The 18,684-nt window shown below is 37.0% G+C and overlaps 1 protein-coding gene across 5 annotated transcripts in view; it reads right to left on the bottom strand.

Moving 5' to 3' along the window:
- The window catches only part of LOC124090044 (myotubularin-related protein 8), a 126,926-nt gene extending 109,037 nt beyond the window's left edge, over positions 1-17,889 (bottom strand). For 4 of the 5 annotated variants that reach the window (XM_046440409.2, XM_046440412.2, XM_046440411.2 and 1 more), the window contains exon 1: positions 17,758-17,889. In XM_046440409.2, the coding sequence (XP_046296365.1) occupies positions 17,758-17,781 (24 nt within the window). In that variant the 5' untranslated portion in view covers positions 17,782-17,889. The remainder of the gene's footprint in view (positions 1-17,757) is intronic. The other variant, XM_046440410.2, reaches the window with a different exon arrangement.
- Positions 17,890-18,684: the final 795 nt, after the last annotated feature.

The following is an 18,684-nucleotide window of genomic DNA, read 5'->3' as shown; positions in this document are numbered from 1 at the left end:
CCCTAGCTTGTGGCACTATTAGGGTGGTAAGACCATTACGCGGTGGGGCCTAGTGGAAGGAGTTAAGTCATTGGATGTATTGTGTTAGTTAGCTTTCTATTATTGTGACAAATACCTGAGATAATCAACTTAATAATGGAAAATGTTAGTGTTGGCTCACAAATTTCAGAGGTTTTAGTCCATGGTCTCTTGGCTCTGTTGCTTTGGTCCTGTGGCAGCATAGTATTTCACTGCAGCAGTCCATGACAGAGGAGGTCGGTCATGTGTAGAGGATTTTGTCCCTACGTTGTGGCACTATTAGGGTGTTAAGACCATTACAAGGTGGGGCCTAGTGGAAGGAGTTAAGTTATTGGATGTATGCCCCTAAAGGGGATGTTGGGATGCTTGTCTCTTCCCCTCTTTCTGGTTTCCAGCTACCATGAGGTGAATAGACCTCCTCTGTCATGGACTGCTACAGTGAAATACTATGCTGCCACAGGACCAAAGCAACAGAGCCAAGAGACAATGGACTAAAAACCTCTGAAACTTGTGAGCCAACACTAACATTTTCCATTATTAAGATGATTATCTCAGGTATTTATCACAATAATAGAAAGCTAACTAACACAACCATATAAGTATGATATAATTCTTTCAACTCAATATTCCTAATTCTTAGAAATTTAAATTTAGAAAATAATTCAGAAAATCAAACTTACATACATGAGGACTTATGATATAGTAAATGTCCCAATAAAACCACTGTAAATTTAAAAAATACTGTAAACTGAAAATGTACTTAATATACCTAACTTATTGAACATCATAGCTTAGCAACACAGTACACTGTAATGTATCAATTGTTTATCCTTGTGATTGCATGGGTGACTGGGAGTTTTAGTTTTCTACTAATGTCTAGCATCATGAAAGATAGTAATACTATGTATTACTATCTAGGATTAAAATTCAAAAATTAGAAAAGATTTATACTGCATTTCATATCACTTTTGCATCACCATAAAGTTGAAAAATCTGAAATTAAGCCAACTGTAAATCAGAGACTGTCTGTACTGAGAAAGGGTTACTTAAGGAGGAATTCCTTTGACATATACTTGAGACTTAAAAAATATTTCCAGGCCAGAAGAAAGAATCCAGAAGACAAGGACATAAGACATAGGAAAGAACACTGATGACCACTCGATCCAAGAGGCCACTTGAGACCCTGGTGAAGTTTGCTGGGTAAAATACTACTTGGAGATAGCTGAAAGGATAAGGGGACTATAAATTCCAATTTCTAGACTGGAATGCAAAAGAGCTTAAAAGTCATGAGTCTTACCCACACATAAAAAAGGTAAATAAACTGAAAGTCATCAACTCCTTCTTAGATTTATCAGAATTAAGACCATAGAGTAAACCACTGTCCACATGTTTAGACAGAGAGATAGGTATAAACAAATAAACTGAAACTTATGAGAGCAGAATCTCAGAAGCAGAAATTTTCATGGGAACCATAAATGAATTTTAACCACTAAATCGCATCTGTCTTTCAACAAAATGCACACACTATAAGAAATAAGAATAGCTTTGGGCTGGGCATGGTAGCACATGCCTGTAATCCCAGGATCTCGAGAGGCTTCAGTACAAAGCCAACCTCAGCAACTTAGTGAGGCCCTAAGCAACTCAGCAACACCTGATCTCTAAATAAAATATTTAAAAAGGGGCTGGGGATGTGACTCAGTGGTTAAGCCTCTGTGAGTTCAATCCCCGGTATCAAACAACAACAACAACAACAAAAAAGAGAATAGCTTCAAAGGACAGAATGCACATCAATCAGAACAGGACTCAGATGTGGCAGAGATGTTAAATTGTCAAACCAAGACTTTAAAATATATATGATTAATATGTTAAACACCCTCATGAAAAAGTAGATAATATGGAGTGGGGGTTGTAGCTCAGTGACAAAGTGCTTGCCTCGCACATGTGAGGCACTGGGTTTGATCCTCAGCACCACATAAAAATAAACAAAATAAAGATATTGTGTCCATCTATAACTAAGAAATGTTTTTTTAAAGTAGATAATATAACAGAATGGATAGGCATTATAGGCAGAGAGGTGGAAACTCAAAGGAAGATTCAAAAGGTAATACTAAAAATCAACACCACTGTAATAGAATGCCTTTGGCAGGATCATCAGTATACTAGAAATAGCTGAGGAAACAATCAGTAATCTTGAAGGAATTGCAAAAGAACCTTCCATAATGTAAATGTAAAGAGGAAAAAGAATGAAAAATTCATATTCAATGAGACAATTGCAAAAGATGCATGATAGGAATATCAAAGAGAAGACAGAAAGGAAAAGATAAAATATTTGAACCAATAATGACTAAGAATTTCCACAAAGTTAATAATAGAAGTAAACCATAGCTCCAGAAAGATCAGAGAACACTAAGCAGGATGATAAACACCAAAATTATTATTGTTTATTTTTTTAGTTGTAGATGGACACAATACCTTTATTTTTATTTATTTCTTACTTATTTACTTATTTGGTACTAGGGATTGAATCAGGGGCGCTTAACCACTGAACCACATCCCCAGCCCTTTTTTTATATTTTATTTGGAGACCAAGTCTCGCTGAGTTGCTTAGGACCTCACTAAGTTGCTGAGGCTGGCTTTGAACTCACCATCCTCCTGTCTCAGCCCCCGGAGCCACTGGGATTAGAGGCATGCTCCACCATGCCCCGCAATTTTTATTTATTTATATGTGGTACTGAGGATCAAACCCTGTGCCCCACACATGCTAGGTAAGCACTGTACCACTGAGCTACAACCCCAGCCCCCAAATTATTTTTTGAAGAAACTAGAGGGAGAAAAACATCATACATAGAGAGAAAAGAATATATAAATTATGTTGGATTTTTCTTTAGAAATAATGCAAGCAAAAAGAAAATGTTGAAAAATGAAAGTCAGCAACTTAGAAATCTGTATACACTGAAATTATCCTTCCAACATGAAGAAGAAATAAAGATTCTTTCAGACAAAAAAAAATGAAGGAATTTGTCACTAGTAGAAGTGCCTGATAAGAAAGGGTAAAAACAAAACAAAACAAAAAGTCTGTCAGAGAGAAGAAAAATAATATGTCAGAAACTAAGAAGAATATTAGAAAAGGAATAAATGAAAGTAATATATTTTACTTTTCTTATACTTTTTTTAAACATTTCACCTGGGAATTGCACACATGAATATGTACTTTTATACCTTTACTTTACTCATTTATTTTTTATGTGGTGCTGAGAATCAAACCCAAAAGTCTCACACATGTAAGGCAAGTATTCTACCACTGAGCTACAACTCTTGTCCCTACTTTTCTTATTATTAATTAAATTAATAATTAAAAGTTTGTCCAAAATAATAATAGTGACAATGTATTCAATGAGTATAGTTTATGGATATTGAAATGAATTACAAAAAGCTATAAGGGACAGGAGAAAGTCACTTGGAATATTCTATTATAAAGTATTTGCATTCCCTATAAAGTTGGTATGGTGTTATTTGAAAGAGGATTTGGATCACTTGTAAATTGTCTACTACAAACTCAAAGGCAATAATGAAAATATGTGAAAAAGGAAGTATAATTGTTATGCTGAGACAGAGAAAAGAGCAGTAAAATCATGTAAAATAAATAAATAAATAAATAAAGCATGTAAAATAATTTATTAAAACCAAAAGGCTAAAAATAAAAAGAAACAAACATAAAACAGGGGCTAGGATTATGGCTCAGTAGCAGAGCACTTGCCTAGCATATGTGAGGCACTGGGTTCAATCATCAGACCACAGTAAAATAAATAAATTGAACGAAGGAATTATGTCCACCTACAACTAGAAAAAAATTTTTTAAAAAATAAAACAAGGACAATAAACAGAAATCAGTTAAAAATACATTGATATTAATCCAAATATATCAACCTTCACTTTGTCAATTGTTTAAGTATTTACCAATTAAAAGAAAATCCCTGGTATCCAAAAGAGAGAGAGAGAGAGAGAGAGAGCGAGAGCGAGACTGTCAAGAGTAGACCAGGGGAAAAAAAGACCAAACTATATGTTATCTTTAAGAAACCCAATGTAAAGACATTTATAAGTTGAAAGTAAAAAGATGGTGAATGAATGCTTACAGTAATCAAAAAGTAAGACAAAGCAGAATTCAGAATAAGGGTGCTATGGTCTAAAAGTTGGTATGCCTAAAGTTCATATGTTGAAACCTAACCCTCATGTAATAGTATTAGCAGGTGGAGTTTTTAGGAGGAGATTAGCTCACAAGGTCTCTGTCCTCATGAATGGGAGTAATATCCTTATGAAAGGTTTAACAACCTGTTTGCCCCTTATGCAACATGAGTATGCAGCAATACCATTGCCTATGAACCAGGAAGTGGGCCCTTATCAGACACCAAACCTACCTGCACCTTGATTTTGAACTTCCTAGTCTCTAGACTCTTGAGTAATGAATTTATGTTGTTTATAAGGTATCCTGTACATGGTATTTCTGTTATTACAGCCCAAAAGGACTAAGACAAAAGGCATGACAAAAAGATTAAAGGGTCAAATTTCTAAGAACACATTATAAAATCCTTAATGTATATGTGTTTGACACAGAGCATCAAAATATGTGAGGCACAACTGATATTAATACAATGTGAAACAGATGAATCCCTTATTATAGTTGAAGACTTCAACATTCCTCTATGCACACACAGTTCCAGCAGGGAGAAACCCAGTAAGGACAGAGTTGAATTAAACCAGCACCATCAATCAAGTAGCTATAAATGAAATCTATTGAATACTTCAGCAAAAATAGCTGAACACACATTCTTCTCAAGCTCACATGGATAAGGCAAACCACAGGCTGGAATGAACACACACACACACACACACACACACACACACACATTCACAAATTTAAAGGTATAAAATCAGAAGTTCATAGCTAAGGTTATAATTCAGTGGTAGAGTGTCTGCCTAGCATGCACAGGGATCTGGGTGTGTTCTCAGATTACAATGGCATTAAACTAGAAATAAGTAACAGAAGATAGCTAGAAAAAATACAAAATATTTGAATATTAAACAACACACTTCTAACTTAGACATGGGTCCAAGAATTTCAAAAGAAATTTTAAATTATTTCAAACTAAATAAAAATATAACCTAAACTTTGTGGGATGTAGCAAAAGCACTACTTACATGGAAATTTATGGAGCTGAAAAAATATGTTAGAAAAAAAGAATCTAAAACCAATAATTTCACCATAGAAAGTGATAAATGTTTGAAGAAGTAGATATGTTTAACTCAATTTAAATATTAAACAATGTACACATGAAACAATAGGTTACACAGTACTCCATAAACATGAGAAAAAGTTATTTTAAATTTAAAAAGTAAAATGAATAAGCTTCCACGTTAGTAAACTAAAATAAGAAGTTGAAATATTAAAAATTAGAACTGAAATCAATGAGATTGATAATAAGCAATCAACACAGAAAATAAAAAAATCAAAAGCTGTTTCTTTGAAAAGATCAAAAATTGATGAGTTTATCCGGGTTAACAAGGAAAGACAGTGAAGACACAAGTAACATTAGAATTAAAGGAGGGCAAACCCTACTGATCCCGTGTATGTGACAGAATAAAAGAACATTATAAACACCTCTGTGCTCACAAATTTGATAACCTAGATAGAAGATACAAGATTCATATGAAGAGAAACAGACAATCTGAGTAGACTACATTTACTAAAGAAACCAAATCCATAGTCTTCCAAAACAGAAAGCATCAGGTCCAGAGGGGTTCCCTAATGAATTCTACCAAACATTTATGGAAGATATTATGGTAATTCTTTGCACACTCTTTCAAAAAACAGAAGAGAGAAAACATTTCACTTTATAAAGCCAACATTATCCCACTTTTAAAACCAGGAAAGATATAAAATAAAGGAAAAGCACCAGTATTTCTCATGAACACAGATGCAAAAATCTTTCACAAAATATTGGTGCATTAGTTCTCTATAGCTGCCATAAAAAGTACCAGAAACTGTGTGGCTTAAATAACAGAAATTTCCTTCAAGGTGAGGGAAGGATGTGTTCTACTCCTCTCTCATTTGCTTGGGTGTAGACATCTTTTCATTATGTCTTTTTACATCACTTTCCATCCATGTATCTATGTCTCCAAATATCACTTTCTTTTTTAAAAAAATATTTATTTTTTAGTTGGACACAATACCTTTATTTTAATTATTTATTTTTATGTGGTGCTGAGGATCAAACCCAGGGCCTTGCACGTGCAAGGTGAGCACTCTACTGCTGAGCCACAACCCCAGCCTCAAATTTCACTTTCTTATACTTACACCACAAAATATTTGCAAAACACATCTCTGATACAGGACTGGAATTCAAATAGAAAAAGAACTTTAAAAACTCAACAATAAGAAAACAATACAATTAAAATGGGCAAAAGGTATGAACTGGCACGTCATCAAAAAAGATATAAAGATGGTAAATATGCATATTAGAAGATTCTCAATATCATATGTCATTAGAGAATTACAAATAACAAGATACCACTAAAAACTTATTCGAATGACTAAAATATAAAATATTGGCAACACCAATTGCTGAAATGCTGACGAGAATGTGGAGCTATTAGAACTCACATTTGTTGGTAGAGGGAATGAAAAATAGTACAACCAAGATGGAAGACAGTTTAGAAATTTCTTACAAAACTAAACATACTTTTAACATCTGTTCCAGCAATTGTGCTCCTTAGTATTTATACAAAACAATTAAAAGTAATGTCCACCCAAAAAACTGCACACAAATGTTGATTGCAATTTAATTCAGAATTGTCAAAACTTGGAAGCAACCAATTTCCTTCCTTCAATACAAGAATGCATAAGCTAAATGTGCTGCATCAATATAATGGAATATTATACAGTGATTAAATGAAATGAGCTATCAAGCCATGAAAAGATATGAAGGCACCTTAGTTGCATATTGCTAAGGAAAGAAGCTAATCTGAAAAAGCTATGTACTATGCTATTTCAACAACATAACATTCATTTCAAAGAAAGCTACAGTGAGAGTACAAATATTAGTGATTGCCAGGAGTTCAGGAGAAAGGAGTATGGGACAAATAGATGGAACATAAGGGATTTTTAAGGCAATGAAATTAATCTGTATGATTTCATATAAGGGGATACATGCCATTATATCTTTGTCAAAAAAAAAAGAATACATAATACAAAGTATGGAAGGTAATGTTAAGTATGGGTTACAATTAATAATAATGTTATCAATATTGACTCATTAAGATGTTAATAAGAGGAGAACCTGAAGGGAGTGGTGAAGGTGTATGTGGGAACTCTCTGTGCTTTCCACTCTATTTTTATATGATCTAAAATTGCTGACAATGGTATAGTGGGAGGCAGTAGCTAGATCCTCATAGTCTGTAGTCGTGGGCTATCTCCTAGAACTCCCCTTGTGGATACAGAAGATCTGAGGTGGCTACAGTACACCAAGCCTGAATATTAGTGACCTGAAGGCATCAACATTTATCTGGATGTGAAATGATTCCAGATTTGTGTGATGGGCAACTAAACAGGCAGAAATGAACTCAAGAGAAATAATACACCAGAAAAGATCAAAGGTGGAATCCACACAGAAAATGTCAAGATAGTAGGGAGCATGTACCTCTTGATGCAGGTTTCAATGCCTTGTGTTGTTTGCTGTGTCTCCATTAGAGCTTTGTTTGAAAGGTGGAACTCAGGCTAAAATGGCACCACAGACCAATTAAACAGTGACAGTTTTCAAGCCAACTGTTGAAGAAATTGGTTTCAAATTTAATTGCAACATTAAAAGGGGTATAATTACCCAAAAGAGGGTGTTGAATGATTATGTGAATGTTACCAATTAAAGAGTTGAACCCAATAAATTTAAATGATCATGACTCTGTAACTAAGATGTATGTAATCATTTTTGTTGTGTTTTGTCATTTTAAAGTAGAAAAGATATGATGTGGCAGCAGTAAAATGCACCAGAAAGGAGATCAGGGATCTATATTAATATCTAGTCTGTTTGGAATCCTAACCATCAAGCATTTGGCAATGGCAATGGAATAATCAACACTTCTGAGACATCTGCTGGCTAGGTCATACTTTATAAAGCATAAATAGAGACCAGATCGGCATTGAAACTCTGGAAATGCTACTAGAAAATCTCAAATGTGATGGTACTATGGATGAATAGCTGCAAGACCATTCTTTTTCATGGCATTAGCCATTCAAATTTACAGAAAAAGAACAGGTCCACTTACATTCCATACACAAGTGGCTATACATTTTGCAAAACAACTAGCAAAATTTAAATTTACTGTGAAAAAAATCAGAAGATGAAGATACCTCCAATGACACTCATTATTTAGTGTCAAAGAATTGAAACAAAAAAAATCCAAAGGTATAAAGGTATTTGCCTCTCAAATGATTCCTCAAGAATATGTTATAATAACTCATTTTATAAATATAAAAAAATGATGAATAAGAAACTTACTAGACTACCTGACTTAAATTCAAATATTAAGCACAGTGTTCTAAATTTGCTGATAATGCTTCATCAAATTAATCTACTATGAATAAATCCCAATATAAACAATGAAATGTAAGAGTTGGTGGATATGTATATAACTGATTTCAATATTAAGGCATTAAAATACTGTTTATTCCTGAAGAAAAAGAAAAAGAAACAGCATCTATTAATTTTAAAAGAATGGAAGGAGGGGCTATTTGTAAGTCCTTATCTTACTTGACCTAAAGACAGCACTTGACATAGTTATTAATACTTCCTCTTTGAAATATTTTCTAAATTGGACTTCTGAGACACCCCATCATTCTTTTTTCTCAGGCTGCACTGATGACTACCATGGTCCAAAGAGATGGTGAATTATCTAAAGTCATACAAGTAGTTAACAACAGGGCTGATTTTGAAATCTATTTTTCCCAAGTTCATCGTATTCTAAGCCTTATGGCAGATAGACTCAATGAAAGCTGAGAAACAAATGAATGTATAAAGAGAGGTGGTATCAAAAAATATTCTCCACAAATTGTGTGATTACTTACTCTGGCTAAAAGTTAAAAGAGAGTAAGAGGAATACAACAAACCTGACAAACTAAAATGAAGCCACTTATACTAAATATCATACTGCATACAGATCTCCAAACTAGTTTTTCCCCCAGAAAACAAGAGATTCCAGTTGACCTGAGTCAACATAATAAGACCTTTCTACTTCAAACCTCCCAAGAAAGGAAAATGGAATAACCTGATGTTAACCAATCAGTTCTACTTTCTTTGTGTTGTGTTTGTTTTGTTTTTTGTTTTTGTACCAGGGATTGAACCCAGGGGCACTTAACCACTGAGCCACATCACCAGCCCTTTTTATTTTTATTTTGAGCCAGGGTCTCACTAAGTTGTTTAGGGTCTCACTAAGTTGCGGAGGCTTACTTTAAACTTGTGATCCTCCTGCTTCAGCCTCCAAAGCTGCTGAAATTACAGGCATGCACCACCATGCAAAGCCAAACAATCAATTTTGTTTTCTTTTGTTGTTTGTTTGTTCCTACCATACAAAACCCATTGTTCTGATATTGCCCACTGAGAGTCCTCACTTTGTTTTTTAACTGGGGATGAAATCCAGGGGCTCTCTATCAGTGAGCTTTGTCCCAGCCATTTTTGAGACAGGCTCGGGCTGTGATCCTCTTGCCTCAGCATCCCGAGTAGCTGGGATTATAGGTATGCACCACCAGGCCTGGCTTTCCTTCTATTTTATAGAATGGAAGCTAACCCAGTCATGAATTGTGTAAAAGAAAGCAGCTATATCTTTAACTGAATTTGTTGCAATTTGGTCTTTAGACAATATTAAAGCAGGGTAAAGGGTAGCTTAAGTTAAAAGAGAGTAAGAGGAATACAGCAAAAATTGGCCAATTACATATGGAAGGAGGAGGGACTAGAGAAAGAGTAGAGTTAATTAAAAAAAGAATATATATCTGGTTTAGGATAAAGAAAAGACTCTCAGAACCTAGGAGACATTATAGGATTAGAAACCTAGATAGGAAAAAAAAGAATCCACACTAACCTTCAGACACAGAATGGCAGGAGATTGGCAAAATACTTATGGGGAAAGCTGCAAAGTATGGTTACAAGAGAAACATGGATGTAAAGCATTTCTTTTCCTGATAGGGAAGCTTAAAAGAGGTTATCATAGTTTATACCTGGAATGTTCCCCAAAGTCTCATGTGTTGAAGACTTGGTCCCCTATGCAGCCATGTTGAGGTAGCGCTTTTAGAAACTGATTGGATCATGAATGCTCTTACCTCATCATTGCATTAATCCACTTGAGGGATTAATATTATTGAATGGACTATTTCAGGAAGTAGTGGAAACTGTAGGCAGGTGGAACATTATTGGAAGAAGTAGGTCACTGAGGGCATACTCTTGGAGAATATATCTTGCTCCCCCATGGCCTCTGCCCTCCTTGATTCCTGGCTCTTCTCCACCAAGATGTTTTGCCTCACCTCAGACCAAAAGCAATGAAGCCAGCCAATCATGGAATGAAGTCTCTAAAACTGTGGCCCCAAATAGATCTCTCCTCCTTTAACTTGTTTTCCTCAGGTACTTGTCACAGCAATGAAAAGCTAATATAGAGGTATTGTGCTAAACTGAATGTAGGAGTGATATATAAATTTGATGGGAGTAGTTTGACTATAATCATGTGATGACTTCAGGCAACTGAAAGCTAGAAGAAAAAGCAGGCTTGTTCTTCCAAAGGGACAACACTGTGATTAGGTTAATAGAAGAAATCAATGTCAGCTGCACAGGGGCTTACTCTCTTAAACTTAGGTAAAGAAATATACTTCAGGGAAAACTGGGCAAGGGGCAGAAAGTAGGACTTAAAGTAGTAAAGTATCTATTACCTCTCTCGTGCCTGTCCCAGAGATCTTGTATAGCTCTGAATGGCAGGAAATTCTCAACAAAAGGGTTCCTGCTAAGACCCTGGGCACTATCTACCAGTTATGGTTTGGATGTGAGGTGTCCCCCAAAAGATCCTGTGTTAATTCAGGCATATTCAGTTTTAAATGATTAGATTATGATAGCTATAGCCTAATCAGTCCATTCTGGTTTGAGTGGACAGGCTGGGTGGTTACTGTAGGCAGGTAGGTTGTGACTGGAGGGGGTGGTTTGCCAGGGGTATGCCCTGGAGGGTTCATCTTCCCTAAGTCCCCTTTCCCTCCCTCTCTCTGCTTCCTGATCCCACCATGAGATGAGCAGCTTTCCTCCACCTCACCTCAGGCCCCAAACAATGAAACTGACTAAGATTAATTAAACTTCTGAAACTGTGAACCAAAATAAACTTCCTTCTCTAAGTTGTTCTTGTCAAGTATTTTGATTCCCAGTGACAAAAATCTGTCTAACACACTACCAAAAGTGTACACTGTCCAAGTATACAGGGCATTACGCACCACTTGTAACATAGTTGTTGAGGAATCCTCAGTGGAGGGTGAAACTATTGTACAGGCTGATCTTCCTATAGGGCTCCACATGGCAGGAAACCTGTGCCTATTAACAGACTGGAATGTCTTAGGCGACCTGCAATTACTGTTTCTTCCCTCTTTCTACTCACGGGCACAAGAGACCCCTCTGGTTCAGAAATAGTGTGGTAAGAATGGTCTTCTACCTGGTATGCTTTTAGCTAATAGAAACCCATTTTCCATTGTATGCATATGTGTGTACAGACAGAGAAGGCAAGATGGATTTGGGGAGAGAAAGAGAAGGAAGAGATAAGAGTGGAAGAGAGGGAAAGGAGAAGGGAAGAGAGAGGGAGGAAGAAGGGCAAAGGAAAGGAGAGAGAGAGAAGGTAAAAAAACAGGGAAAAACATGAAGATTATAAAAGATAATCTTCTCATTTGTTGAAGTAGTATAGCACCACTACATACCGTACAGACTTTATTTCCCAAACAGACCACCCAATTGCTTTGTTAGTTTTGCACTCCTGAGCTGGACACAGAGCTTGCTGACATTTATAAGCTCTTTACTGTTGGAAAAGCTATGAACCATAAACCATATTTTTTTTTCATTTCCCTTCCAGGAAGGAAGGAAGAGAGGTAATAAGGTGTATTCAGAGGTCTCTGAATTCATTTCTTTTCCTTAGTTGCCACAATTATTGGTAATAACTCATATACACTGCAAAAATAAATAAAAGATGAGACATCTGCCTCTGGAGTACCAATAATATAATGATTTCATCAGCCATACACATGTCCAAAGCAAGCCCTGCCCTGAGTGACACTGCCTCCAATAGCAGAGAAAAATTTCTAGGAAAACAAGCCCTGCACCATGCATATATTAAAAATGTTTTATCTTGATTTCATGGCAAACATCTATAATGAAAGTCTCTTTTTTAAAATAATAAATGAGAAAATATACAACCCAGCAAGGGAGAAGAGAAAGAATGGTAGAAAGCAAATGAAGTCTTGAGAGTCAATATGTACAAATGTTAAAAAAATGCAACCCAGGCTAGCCTTGAACTTATGGCTCCCAATATAAATTTTCAGTCCCCCTCCAAATAAAGCAAATTTGAAACTTGGAAAGGAATTCTCATAGTCTCCATATCTATCATTAAGTGCCAAGAGTTGGAATGAACCTTCCAGATGGATCCCAGCATTTTTAAAACATGTTCTATGAACCCTAGGTTCAACAGAATGTTAATAGGTATACACACAAAAATGTATACATAACACAAAGAAATTTGCAGACGGGGTAAAGAAACACTGGATGAAATAAATATAAGGAAGTGTATGTATTGCAGGGCTTCTCAGATCCTTTAATAGGTGAATATGAATAATCTCTACATTTTGTGGGGGTTTAACGTATTTTAATTTAGGATCCTTTTTATTTTTAAACAAATTATATTGTAGGACTAGTGTCATGAGAAGCAGTTTAGGAAATGTTGGTATAATATGATCTTCTCATTTTTGAAGTAGCGTAACACAATAGTTAAGAGCACATACTTCTGAGTTATAGATTGTGTGGCTTTTTTATGGCTTTTGGAAAGTTGTTTAAGCTTTCTGGGTGATTTACTTAACCTTTAAAATGAGGTTAAGGCTAGGGATGTAGCTCAGTGGCACAGCACTTGCCTAGAGTACATGGGTCTGGGTTTGATCCCTAGCACAAAAAAAGAAAAAAAAAAGATTCTTAAAATGAAGACAATAACAGTACTGCTGTGAGGATAAAATGGGGATATAATAATATTTAAAGAAATGAGAATATTATCTGGCATTTGGTAGCTCTGTAAATGTTAGCTATTTTTATTTCACCCATAAGGAAAATAAAGCCAAAAGAGGTTAAAGAAAAAAAAAGCAATCTGAGGTCACACAACCGGGGGCAGAACGCAGGTATTCTGACTGTCTAATATCAGCTTCTCAAATAATGAAAATGTCTTTAGAATGCATTTTAAAAATCTTTTTAATACACTTAAGCATTATACCACAAAACTACACATGCTATGTAAAAAGATATACCCCTTAAACAAATCCCATTGGTTTCTAGGAGTAATTACTTAGTTGGAGGTTTCCCAAGTACTAAGTAAAGTCAAAGTTTTGGTGGTAAGGAAAGGTATTCCAATGTCTACAGAATAGTAGATCAAATGAAACCAACTGGATTTGGACTTTTGAGAACTAGAAGGGAAGCAAAATTCTCACCTCCAGGAATCTCATTTCCTTAATAATGAAAAACACTTCTTTAGCCAGCTTCAACTTTATTTATTTTGATGCTGCCTCTTTCTTAAATGAATCTGAGGTGCTTTGTAATGAAAGACAGATCTAAAATTAAGTTATACAAAAATCAAAGCCAAGTTCAAATTCCTCATTGTAACATTCAAGGTCTTTTACAATCTACAAAACCTATCCCTCTAACTCAATTCCTTCTTCAAGTGCCTCTTACCCCCTTGCCTTAAAACGTTAGCTGCTTCTGAGTTTGTAACCTTACAATTCCCCTGGCAGGGAGTCCTCACCTCCCAAATCTCTTATTCAGACTCAGCTTAAATGCCATACGTTCCATAAACTTTTCCTCATTTCACACTCATATGGAGCTGGACCTTATTTTCCTTTAAATTCCAAACCTATTTCATTTGTCCTTCTCATGAAAGTTCTCACTTTCATTCCTGGATCTTATGCTTGGCATCTCATCACCTCATTTCACTAAGAAAGTTGAGAGGGCAGATGCTACATCTAAGCCAGGTATGTATTTTTAACAACTCCCAATGTAGGTTCTGAATAACAACTAATAATGATAATATAGTAATTAGTAGCTAAATTAAGTATCTACAATGTGCCATGCACTGTTGTTCTAAGCATTTTCACAAACATTAACTCATCAATTTTTATAACAGCCTGGTAAGATAGTACTATCATCACCCAAAATTTACAAATGAAGAAATTGAGGCACAGAGAGATTACCTACTTGCCAAATCACAAAGCTAGTTAGGTAGCAGACTGAGATACGAATTCAGATGATCTAGCTCCAAAACACAATCACAGTATATTTCCTTAGAATCTCAATAAATATTAACTGAAAAATCCTAATTAATAAGTTTTCATTCCAGAAAGGAGAGATAACTAAGAATTCCAGGTGCTAAGTGACACAGATGTAATGAGGGTAGGGAAAACTACAAAGAACAAACTCTGATTCATACAGGAAAGACACTGAACCTTAGGGTAGGCCTGAGTTGTTTTCATAATGGTCAGGAACCCTAAAATGCAACTTTAAAAGACAGTTCCTTTTTCATCCATAGGTGGTAGGAGTATAAATTGGTAGTATCTAGCTGAACATATGAATATTCTATGACCTAGAAATCTGACTCATACACATAACCCAAGAAAAATGCATAATTATAGCCAGAAAAAGAATGTACTAAAGATCTAAAAATTCCTTATCAACAAATAGATAAATCACATATAGCATATTAACAAAACAATTCTATACAGCAATGAGATAACTACAAGGAATAATATGGACAAATCTTTCAAATAATGTTCAGTAAAAGACACAAAAAGTACATGTATCCTATGAATCTATTTAAATTAAGTACAAAGAAGGGAAAACCTAGCATATCCTATCACAAAGCAGGATAATAGTTCACACTTGGGTAGGGTAATAACTAGAGACTGGAATGTGTTTCTTGATCTTGGAGCTAGTTATCTGGGTATGTCCAATTTGTAAACATTTACGTAACTATAAACTTCTATGAACTTATCTATGAATACATTAGTGTGTGTGTATGTGTGTGTGTGTGTGTGTCACACACACACACACATACATACATGCTGCACTTCAACACATTTTTAAATCTGCTTTAGAGGAAAAACAGCTCAAGAGCCAAAAATAAGTCATTTTTACACCTGATATGCAGAACTAATGACTGATAAACTCTTATAATTATCTCTGTGTCCTGAAAAAGACAAGACAGACATTTCTCCCTTTTGTGAAACAGTAATTTAACAAGAAGAAGGACACTTTAAACCCTAGCCATTAGTCCAACCCTAATCCTTTCCAGAACCTTAGGAAAAGAAAAACCAGGATGATGGCAATATGCTTCAACCTGTAGACTCACACTTCTGTAGCACCAAAAGAATGTCATTTTTTTTTTGAGAGAGAGAGAGAGAGATTTTATTTTAGTTTAGTTTAGTTTCCGGTGGACACAACATCTTTATTTTATTTTTATGTGTTGCTGAGGATCGAACCCAGGACCCTGCGCATGCCATGCGAGCGCGCTACAGCTTGAGCCACATCCCCAGCCCCTGTCAATTTTTTTTAAAAGAATTAAGTCTTCATTTTGGAGTTTTATAAATATTTCAAAACACACAACACCATTCATACAGTACAAATGGAGTCTGGCATGATATCAATTCAAGTTTTCTGGAGCATGAATTCCATCCTCACACTAGTCTGAAACTGAGCACTCCTACCTATACTAGGTCTCAGTTTCCTTATCTATAATATGGAAATAATAATAATAATAATAATAATTGTAGCTTTCTGTAAAAATGGAAGACCTGCTTCATGTGAAACATTTACCACAGTGCTTCTCACATGGTTAAATACTCAATATATGTCATCTGTTGTCATTATTCCCCCATGGGTCAGTTAATGGTTTATTCTCTCTTCCAAATATCACACAGCCAGCCTAGTTTATAGCTTTAATTACCAGCAGGCAGATTTTAATATTTTAACACTTAAGGAAAAGGGCAGTTCTGCCTTCCCTTCTTCCCCTGATCAATAGGGGGAAAAATGTGTTCAGGTAAGCTGATTTTGAACTGGGCAAGTAGAGTGACCCAGGCTTAGGTCGTCTGGGAGGAAAAGTCAGGATAGCAGGTCTGTACCATGCCAGGGAAACTGTATAAATGAAACGACCTGGAAAGAAAGGGACCCAGAAAAAGGTAAGTCTGGCTGCTACAAGAGTATGTGGTTATTTTCCACAGAGAAGGGCCCTGAAGAAGAGGGCATCAGGAGGGGGAGGTTTGAAGGCGTATTTATTACTTTGCCCATCAAGGTCTGAAGCCAACAAGTGGGCAGAATACTATTAGTTACAAAAAAATCTTTCACAAGCATCCATTTATTTAATTCTCCCAATCGTGAAGAGAGCAGGGCAAGCTGGGTTATCTTTGTTTGGTAGATAAAGAAAGTCAAGAATTTCCATGAGAGAGAGATTAATAATTTGCACAAAGTTATCAGCTTGTATTTGGAAGAACCAGCACTGTAACTTCAGTATCCTGGCTTCAAAATTCATAGTCTTCCCATTAAGATATGCTAGACTTGTATGTGAACTTCCGTTAGCCTAGGCCATGTTTGTTACAATCCGACAGGAAAAAAAAAAAAAACACCACAGATTAGCACAGATTAGTTGTGAACTCTTCACTGTTCCTCATCTAGGAGAAGAAAAGTGTCAGGAGGGAGGTAGACTTGAAATAGAAAGGGATTGGCGTTGGGAAGGGAGAAAGTAGATTCTGAAAAGATGAAAGAAAAAGCAGCCAAAGCAGCTCTAATTGTGGGCTGGCTATAAACAGGTGCCAACTGGCCTAGTAATACCACCTCTTGGGTTTCTCTTTCCGCTGAGTAGGGCCAGGTCCACTCTACTCCACCCCGCTTCCTTTCCCATTGACCCGCTAGGGCTAGAGAGATGCTATCGCCCCCCCCAAACCAACACACGCAGGACAGAGCTGGAGCCGGGATAGGAGTCCGGGTAACCATCGAAGGTTAGGGGCAGGGGGAGCCAAGAGGAAAGTAGGGAAACGCTGGATAAAGGAAGTAACTCTTCAGGAGGCGATGCTAAGTGGGGTACTCCTGAAAGGAGATTACAAGCGCTGCGAATACAAGCAGCTGGAGGAAAGGTGAGGAAGATGTACCGGCTGGGGTTCGGAGAGGAGCTGGGGTCGGAGAATGCGGGTTGGTGGTGTGTAGGGTACAGTGGCGCAGACCACCGCTTCCAGCTCCGCTGCCACCCCATGGTGGACCTTGAGGAGAAGGCTCAGTTTGGTTGAAAGGGGGTGTGGACTGCAAAAGAGAACACAGATCCTGGAGCGGGATGGGGGCGTCAAAGAGCACCCAGAGAAGGCTGAGGGGGTGTGCCCGAGCTTCCAGCTGAACACCGAGAAAGACCCGGTGGCTGCCAGCCTTGATTAACTCTTCACCTTACCTTGGGCACTGTGATATGGTCCATGACAATAGTTCCCGCCAGCTGAATCCCTCAGTGCTGCTGCTACAGCCCCCGCCGCCACCGCCGCCGCCGCCACCACAGCCTCTGCTTCTGCCACCTACTAGCCCAACAGCTTCTACCTCCTCCCCCCCGCCCGCCCCGCGCCCTAACAGTTTTGGCTCAAACTCTCACGGATTCTCCTATCGCGATATTTCGCCCATTGCCACTACCGCCATCTTGCTTTCTGGCAAACGCCCTTTTCTTCCCGGAGTTGATTATGCTAGTTCAGGTTCAAGGTTTGCTCCAATTCTTAAGACCCAACTCACACTCCTTGATGCTATCAGGACTCTGAACACCGATTTCACTCCACTAATGTTTTAGTGATGGCACCTTACAGAGCTAGCACAGGCTGTCCCATGATTCTGTCTGTATTTCTGAAGAGCTTTCTAGCACTGTAGAATATATTTTGAAAGATGGAGAGGCATATGCTGCTCTACATATCCTCCTTCATATCTACTGTCACCAACCTAGTTAAGACCTAGACTACTGCAGTAGTCTTATAAATTATACCATCACAGACGTGGGAAGAGGACCAAGGGTCCACTGGACCAGTTCTCATATGAAAGGCTGACAAGTATAGGCCCTCAATGGTATGCTCTGAATCCAATTTGTGATAGAATAAAGAACAGTCTTGGAGTTGAAAAACCTGGGTTTTACTCCTTTCAGGGCTGCCACCAACTTGCTGTGCAACCTTGGGCAACTCATGTCACCTCACTGAGCCTTAATTCATTCAAAGTTACAATGAAAAAACTGGCCCTGTCTCCAGGGTCATTTCTAGCTCTACTATTGCAGTATTATTGTTTGCAATCTCACATTCCTTACCTGGTGACTTCTTTCTTCTTTGAGTACTCTTGCTAGCTAAACTTC

Source organism: Marmota monax, unplaced genomic scaffold (assembly GCF_021218885.2).
Source record: "Marmota monax isolate L192 unplaced genomic scaffold, Marmota_monax_Labrador192_F-V1.1 WCK01_AAM20220418_F8-fsc00134, whole genome shotgun sequence".
Taxonomy (NCBI): domain Eukaryota; kingdom Metazoa; phylum Chordata; class Mammalia; order Rodentia; family Sciuridae; genus Marmota; species Marmota monax.
The sequence above is the reverse complement of the archived record's forward strand: the minus strand, read 5'-3'. Positions and strand labels throughout refer to the sequence as shown.